This window comes from Octopus bimaculoides, chromosome 22, assembly GCF_001194135.2.
Source record: "Octopus bimaculoides isolate UCB-OBI-ISO-001 chromosome 22, ASM119413v2, whole genome shotgun sequence".
Taxonomy (NCBI): Eukaryota; Metazoa; Mollusca; class Cephalopoda; order Octopoda; family Octopodidae; genus Octopus; species Octopus bimaculoides.
Window position 1 is genome coordinate 224843 of NC_069002.1, and position 9239 is coordinate 234081.

General features: G+C 37.3%; 1 protein-coding gene across 1 annotated transcript in view; it reads right to left on the bottom strand.

Moving 5' to 3' along the window:
- LOC106878713 (intermembrane lipid transfer protein VPS13A) overlaps window positions 1-9239 on the bottom strand; it is a 126965-nt gene that overhangs the window by 103367 nt on the left and 14359 nt on the right. The window contains exon 2 of the mRNA XM_052975632.1: window positions 442-573. Within this exon, the coding sequence (XP_052831592.1) occupies window positions 442-538 (97 nt within the window). The 5' untranslated portion in view covers window positions 539-573. The remainder of the gene's footprint in view (window positions 1-441; window positions 574-9239) is intronic.

The following is a 9239-nucleotide window of genomic DNA, read 5'->3' on the forward strand; positions in this document are numbered from 1 at the left end:
CCAGTCAAGCAGCACATCACGCTGTAATTCTTGGGCTGAGAAATCAACACTTAAAAGCCATAATTTTAAGGAGCGATAAGAATTTTTGAATAAAGGAAAATGGGTAGTGGTGGGTAGGTACCGCCAGCGAGTAGATATATATATATATATATATATATATATATGAACACACACACACACACACACACACACATATTGAAGGAGTGGCTTTGAATCTATAATGCAAGGTCTTAACAATTTTCAAATAGTGGCGCCAGGGTTTGTTATCACAGTAACTCTTCACAGAAATGTAAATAAGCAATTATTGGAATAAATAAATTAAAAAATCTCATTTGGTTTTAAAAAATCTATAGGCATGAATAATTTCCTGGTACAGGGGAGAATTGTATATAAAAATAAAAAGACGAAAGAAAAGAAGAGAATATACAAATAAGTTCTTACCTTGATGTATCACAAAATTAAGTTTTGTTGAATCCAAGTCTTTAATGTACTTCCCAAAGAAGGAATTGATAAAATTTGCAATTATTCCTTCAAACATGGTGATGGGTACATGAATGATACTCTCTGAGCAATCTGTAAATTAAAAAAAAACTAAATCAATCAAAATTAGTTTACTTTTCACAATACAAATCTCTCTCTTTCTCTCTCTCTCTTTTTTTCCCTCTTCTCACGGCCACATACATCATTGATAATCACTGTCTTAACGTTCACTTTTCCATGTTTGCATGGGGCAGATGGAATCTGTTGAGGCAGATATTTCCTGTGCAGATGCCCTTTCTGTCACCACCTCTCACCTGTTTCCAAGCAATGGAATATTCTACCATGGCCTTATGGAGTGATGTGGACAGACCGCTTGGCCTTCGGTGCTACAAAGTGCCTCAACGACCAACAGTTCTGCTCATAATACATATCAACCCTTTACCATTATTCAGATTATTCTGTCAAACGTAACACTTGTGCATTCACATTATTTTCAATGACTCGTGTATTATCTTGTAGCTTTCAGATTTCAGTGATGTGACTGTTTAGTGGCATTTCATCTCTCCTAACGTTCTGAGTTCGAATTCCACCAAGGTCTACTTTGCCTTTCATCCTTTCAGGGTCAATAACAATAAGTACCAGTTGAGCCTTGAGGTTGATGTAATCCCTTGCCCCCTCCCCTGAACTTGATGGTCTTATGCGAAAATTTGAAATTGTTGTTAATGTTATCATCATTATCATTATTATTATTATTATTAGCTGAGTGAAGAAGTGGACTGAAATAAAATACCAGAGTACAAAATGTCGTGTGATAGTTAGGGACATCACCGTACATACTGTGTTCAAGTCCCAGAAATGTAGATAAAATTGAATGACAAAGTCAGGAAGCATAAATGTTAAACTATTACAGGTGAAAAAAAAAAAAAACATTTTGAAAATATGTTAATTAAATATAACAATATACTTTCAGAATAAAAAGAACAGAGCTTAATCTAATAAAGATTAAGTTCATTAGCAGTAATTTAATTGCTAACATCTTTTCTCATTAAGCTATTGACACTAGTTTTTGTTTCTGATTGTTTTTTCTCTTTAATATTTTTGCCATCTCTGACATCATCAGCAGTAGCAGCAATGCTGTTTGAATGTTCGTTACATGCGTGTGAGTGTGTGTGTATGTGTGTGTGAGTGCGCACATGGCTTATAGTTTCCTGGCCTTTCTATTAAACCCTTTAGCATTCAAATTACACTTTTTCGAATGTAATGTAGAAGAAGAAGAATCCTTTCTAAAGAAGAAGAAGAAGAAGAATCCTTTCTACTCTAGGTAGAAGGCCTGAAATTTTTAGGGAGAGGGGGCTAGTCAATGCCATCAACCCCAGTACTTGACTGGTACTTATTTCATTAACCTTGAAAAGATGAAAGGCAAAGTTGACCTTGGCAGAATTTGAAGCCAGAATGTAAAGACGAGCAAATTGTCACTAAGCACTTTGCCCACTGTGCTAACAATTCTGCCAGCTCACCACCTTCGTTTAAAATTTTGGCACAAGGCCAGCAATTTTAGGAGAGTGGGTAAGTCAATTACATCGACCCCAGTGTTCAGCTGGTACTTATTTTATCAACCCTGAAAGGATGAAAGCCAGAGTTGACTTAATGATGATGATGATGATGATAATAATAATAATAATTCCCAGTAGAAGTGATACCAAAGGTTTGCCTCCTTGGCGGAGCCAAAATAATCAGGAAAGTATTAGATAGCTGAAAAGAATGGATAGCATGGTACCGTAGGCTGCAGATAGCAAGCCCTCTATGCATGCAAGACTCCAGGAGTTACAACAAAGCCTGAGATGAAAAGAATAAACAATAATAGAAGAAGAAGAACTGTTTATTATTTCGGAGAAGACTATCAATTTTGAGAGGAGGAGGAGGGTCAGTCGATGCTATTGACCTCAGCTCTTTGACCTCAGCTCTTGACCAGTATCTTATTTTATTGACTCAAGAAAAAAAAAAAAGGCAAAGTTGCCCTCAGCAGGATTTGAAACCAGAACATAATGAATCAGGAGAAATAGCACCAATCATTTTGTCAGCTTAAAAGAACAAGGCCAGCAGTTTTGATGGGTGCGACATGGGTTCTAGTCTGTTACAATGACTTCGGTATTCACTTGGTACTTTATTTTATTGATCTTGAAAAGATGACAGATTTGAGCAGAATAGGATTTGAAACCAGAACTTAAAGAGATGAAAGCAATACAGCAAGGTGTCTCCTCATAGATTCTAACAATTCTCACCACACCTCACCACCCTCTGTCCAAAAGTGACAATAATTACAATTTTCATTTTTCAATCAGTAAAATATATTTATCAACAAAATTGCAAATTTTGTAACTTAACAAAATAATGATAATAATAAACAACTGGTAAAAGAAATACATTTATGGTATATACACATATGCACATATACACATGCACGCACACAAAACAGCATAATCAAAACCAAAAGTGAAGCGAATTGTATATTTGATCAGGTCTAGTTTTGATGGTTGAGATAGAAATTTTCTTTAATAAATAGATGATATCAAGAAAAGCTATTTATAAAGGCAAAGGAAGAAAACAGTTTATGAGCATGATGATGATGATGATATTAAAAGTAATGGTAATAATGATTTTATCAATGCCATAATAAATGTATTGTGCTGCTTCTTCGATCATAGAAATAACTATAGCAACACATTGCAAGATAGCACAGGACTAACTACAACATATGGTAGGGTAGGATGAAATGCAGAAGTGTGTGTGTGTGTGTGTGTGTGTGGTAAAATTAGCCATCATGGATTTATAATATGGTATGCTTTGATGTGTGTGTGTGTGTGTGTGTGCTTTTTACATGCCACTGGGATGGGTGCCTGTCATGTAACTGGCACCCGTGCTGGTGGCACCCTTCAAACTATGGACCTCATAGAGGCAGTGACAAGTGACCAAGACCTTTGGCAACATACTGTCCTGGGGAAGACCTGTCAAGCCAAGGGAGATCACAGTTGTGGCTGATGTTGGTGTTTCATAACTGGCACCTGAGCCATTGGCATTGGGAAGGGCATCCAGCTGTAAAAACCATGCCAAATCAGAGACTGGAGCGTGGTGCATCTCCCCAGCTTACCAGTTTTCAGTCAGACCGTCCAACCCATACCAGCATGAAAAACAGATGTTAAATGATGATGATGATGTATATATATATATGTGTGTATGTGTGTGTGTGGTTGTGTGGTAAGTAGTTTGCTTTCCAACCACATGCTTCCAGGTTCAGTCTCATTGCGTGGCACCTTGGGCAAGTGTCTTCTACTATAGCTTCAGGCCAAACCAAAGCTTTGTGAGTGGATTTTGTAAACAGAAACTGAAAGAAGCCCATCATGTGTGTGTGTGTGTGTGTGTGTGTGTGTGAATAAACTTGCATAAACATACATTTTCTGGCGGTAGAATAGCAGAATCAGTTGAGCAACAAGAAAAAAAAATCGTTTGTGGCATTTTGTTGTTTGACTTTGTTCCCCGAGTTCAAATCTTGCCAAGGCAAACTTTGCGTTTCAACATTGACCAGAGGCGGTCTTGCAATGATCTACCCATTATTTCGGCGCTGTTTCATTAGAATTACATTATCTAAAGTGTTCTTTCCTTATCTATGATGGCAGGGTGTGGTTTGAGAAAGATTTGGCTGCTATTTCTAGTATGTCGAGTGATCGCATATGTTACTCGTGTGTTAGTCGCATTATTTTACCCATGAGTTAAACTGAAAAAAACATCGGGTGTGCGACTAAGTACGGTATTTACGTGTACCACTGAGAAAGTTGCAAGGCGATCGCTCGATCCGCTAAAAATAGCAACCAAATCTCTTTCAGCTAACACTAACGTTTTTGTATAAGGACAAATCAGATAACCGAGTTCTATATTTACAGCGACTGAATGGTCATATTTGGAAGAGCTTCGCTCATTTGTATGCGCGAATGAGGCTGGCCATAGAATTCCTACATTTTCAAGTGTGTTCAATTTCGTAAAGAACGATTAGCATATTCTTCGTAATATTATTTTCAAATGTTGGCACAAGGCCAACAAGTTCAGTGGGAGAGATTAAGTCAATTACATTTACCCCCAGTGATCAACTGAGACTTATTTTATCGGCCCCGAAAGGATGAAACACAAAGTCGACTTCGGCGGAATTTGAACTCAGAGCATAATGACGGACGAAATGCAGCTAAACATTTTGCCAGTTCACCACTTTATATTCTTTGTAATATTAAAGAGAATTGTAAGACAGCAAGCAGGCAGAATTGGTAGCATGCCGAGCGATATGTCTAGTGGCATTTGATCCATCTTCACGTTCTGAGTTCAAATTCCGCCGGGGTCGACTTCATTTTTCTGGGTCGATAAAACAAGTACCTAGAATTACTGACCTTATGCCAAAATTTGAAACCGATATGAAGGAGAATATTAAGGTTGGCAGACGGGGCAAAATGTCTTCACATTCTGATTTCAAATTCCGCCGAGGTCAGTTTTGCCTTTCATCCTTCTTGGATCGATAAAGTAAGTACCAGCTGAAAACTGAAGTCGATTTAAGAGATTTAGCGCCTCCGCAAACCTGCTGGCCTTGTGCCAGAATGTGAAGAGAATCTTAACTAATTAAATAAATTATTAAGGAAAATCTTAAATAACTGTCACATTTAATGTCGTAATAGCCTCTCTCTCTCTCTCTCTCTCTTTCTCTCTCTCCCTTTCTCTCTCTCTCTCTCACACACACAAAGTCGCACACAACTATACAGAAAAATATACGTGCATGCACACATAAACTCACACACACAACACGGAAAACGTGCAAACGCAAACAACAAATATACAGACGCACATAAACACACGGGAAACCTACGCATACACAGATTCACGCAGGAATCTACATATGCCCAAATACAAACACAAGGGCACGGAAATACACACACTAATTAAATCCAATATACTTATCAATTAAAATTTGTAATTATGTCAGAAAATTAAACTATAACGATGCAGCAGAGAAAAATATGGAGGCAATTAAGACTTTACCTGTGCACAGGTGGTGTGTTAGTATACGAACATGATGGGTGTCGAGAGACAGACGTCACGGACGGGAGTCGCATATATAATATATTTACATTTACATAGAGTTAGTGGGAGGGAAATATTGAAAATGAAAGTATAAAACGAGAACGTAGGCAATGGAGATGTTTTTTTCAGGCGATAGGAAATGTCATTTTAACTGAAGTATCCACCAGGGATTCGGCGGAATTAGTCCAGTGCTGCAATATGGTTTCTTGGAAGCGATGTGCCCGGTAAAGATAGCAAACAGCTGGAGTAATTTGGAAGAAATACTATGGAGGAGGATATGCGAATAGACTACTACGTTCTTCGATGTTTCCATGCGTGTACGTGTGTGTGTGTGTGTGTGTGTGTGTGTGTGTGTGTAGGCATTCCTACACAAGCGTGCCCACCACCACCAACTTTGTTTCCTCGTAATTTTCAGAAAAATTGATATTTAAAAAAAAAAAACGAAATTTTCAACAAATTCGTTTCAGTTCAAGAAGAATCCGATTGAATCAGAATTTGTTGGGAAATAAAGTTTTTTTTTTTTTTTTTTCACACAAGTCAGCTTTGTTTCCTCATAACTTTCAAAAAACTGGGTATTTTTTTAGTGAAATTTTATATGAACCTTTCAGAATGCATACATTACGATTATATCATCATTCAATTTATCTATGCTTTTATTCTTTTACTTGTTTCTGTCATTTGACAGCGGCCAAGCTGGAGCACCGCCTTGAAGGGCTTTAGTCAAACAAATCGATCCCAGGACTTATTTTTAAAGCCTAGTACTTATTCCATCAGTCTCTTTTGTTGAACTGCTAAGCTATGGAGACATAAACACAGCAATTGGAGGCGCATGGCTTGGTGGTTAGGGTGTTAGACTCACGACCTTAAGATTGTGGTTTCAATTCCTAGACCAGGCAATGCATTGTGTTCTTGAGCAAAAACATTTCACGTCATGTTAGATAGATAGATAGATAGATATAACATGAGGATGGAAATTCATAGGCATTATGAATATATCACATGTTTTACACCATCATTAGGTTGCAATTTTACTTGCTCTGTTTCCAACATGAGTGTTTCCTCAGGAACTGCAGTAGTAAATTTCTGCTAGCCAGATTTAATGACCTTAAAGACATTCACTATTTTACACCACTCAAACACACACACACACACACACACACACACACACATGACAGATGAAGGCTAGTGATCAAATGTTTCCACTGTACATTAGGTGGCTCCCTCCATCAAATTGACATTACCTGTCCAGGTGCGCAGAGTGCCATACAGCAGATGTCAAAATGATCGCAGAGCAACGTGAAATAAATTTTTTTGCCAAGAACACAACGCACTGCCTGGTCCAGAAATTGAAACCGCAATCTTGTGATCATGAGCACAACACCCTAACCAGTAGGCCATGTAATTTCAATACACACACACATATGCGTGTGTGTGTGTGTGTAAGCATATGATTGTGTCTATATTTGTTTTACATTCCATAGAAATCTCATGAACATCATGTGCACAAGGTGTTACAAAATTGTCACGAGCAACTCACATTACAAAGACTGTTTATCTTTTATCACACATGTAAAAACAAAAGTAAGCAACTTTAATACGTCTGTCTTCAACCTAATAACATACAATGTTTTGTTTGTGTTTTTTTACCTGAAAATTGGTAAAAAAAAAATAATAATGATATTAACTTTCACAAAGAGAAGGAAAACAGAAAAATAAATTATTATTATTATTTCTCTTTTTGAATAAACAAAAATTTGTTTCAATGGTTTTATATGAGTTCTTTGACCTTGTTTTTGACTTGTTTCAGTCATGAGACTGTGACCATGCTGGAGTGTAACCTTGGAAGAATTTTTAGTTGACTACATCGTCCCTTGGGCTTTTTTCTTTAAAAAACTTGTTACTTATTCTATTAGTCATGTCTGCCTAACTGCTAATGGTCTGCATTTGCACTTCAGCTTAGAAGCTTCTAAGCTGAAGTGAAGACAGCATGTTCTTTGTCTATCACCTTACCTTCTTGGAGGTTTTAGGTAAAATTATACTAATGTGTCCATCTGTTTTAATTTAATTCAATTTTATGTCTTTGTGCAGCTGAGGATTGCTCTGCATTTAAATTGATAATTGATGTAATGGTTGCATTGTTCAATTAAATGGAGTTGCTTGAAACGATCATACTGCATTACCTCTGGGAATGAGTATTTAAGTAGCAGTAAGAAAGTAGAGAGAGGGGGAAGGAGGGAGAGACAGACAGACAGAGTGAGAGAAAGAGAGACAAAACAGCTGTTAGCCCAATCACAATGACCATGGTGATGCAGATGATGATATGTGTGTTTATGTTACGCTAGAAAGATGCTAATTTGAATACTAAAAATAGATATTTCTTACAGTTGGTAACCTACCAATGATATTCATGGATTTAACAAGATCAATGTGTGAACAGTTCAAAGGTCTCTTAACATATTGATGCCTAATGGGTTACTTACAAAATATGAAAGTTCACATTTGTGAAACATAAATGTCAAACACTGAAAGCTGTTAAATTCTATGTAGAAATGTATTTAGATTTCAGATTTGCTCCTGAATAATTTTGTAGATATAACTCCCGCCAGGAGGGGAAAATATAGAGGTCCAATAGACAAGGAGTTACAATTTCACTCAAGCCTTGCATAATTCAGGTTCTCTACAGTCAGATCAGATCAGATAACAAATATGTAAGACACTCTTCATAGGTGATTGTCATTGTCGTTTTAATGGCCACTTTTCCATGTTTGCATGAGTTGTTTGAAATTTCATTGAGGCAGATTTTCTTTGGACAGCTGTTCTTCTTGTTAACAACCCTTACTTGGTGATATTTTCCCAGCACCAGATGTGTTTTCATGGAAGACTGAAAACAAAGGACACTGCTTGTATGAAGGTGATTCTCATTTACAATTATCACCCAATGTCAAAAAAGGAGTCAGTAACACACACACACACACACACAAGCCCTCCACTCCACACATATATATAGATATATGACGGGCTTCCTTTCAGTTTCTCTCTGCCAAACCCACTCACAAGGCTTTGGATAGCCTAGAGCTGTAGTAGAAAAAAATTTGCCCAAAGTGCCATGCAGTGGGACTGAACCTGCAATTATGTGGTTGAGAAGGAATATGTATGTATGTATACACACACACACACACACATACAAGCATGTACATATGAGTAGACTGATATACAAACGATGGTGTGATCATGATTAAAATGCCTTTCTTTGATCAGAGGTTTGTTCAGTCATGCCTGACCTGTGGCTACAACATTCACATGGCATTATAACACTGAAATAGAATAGCTAAAATGAAGAGGAAGATATCTTCTTTGTCGCAAATCAGAATGATGATGATGATGATGATGATGATGATGCTGCAATCAGTGATGATGACAACAACCATGAGTAGGAGGAGGGGGAGGAGGGCATCAGTGTTACATTGCTATGCCGTAAGAGAATTGTGGTTAGCTGAAGCAATAGTATTTTGACAAGTAAACAAGCCAGACAGAATGGCTGGAAGAAGAAGAAGAAGATCACATCACATGACAACAGTACATATCTATTAGCCTCTCACAATAAGGGTTTCAAATTTTGGCACAAGGCCAGCAATTTTTTT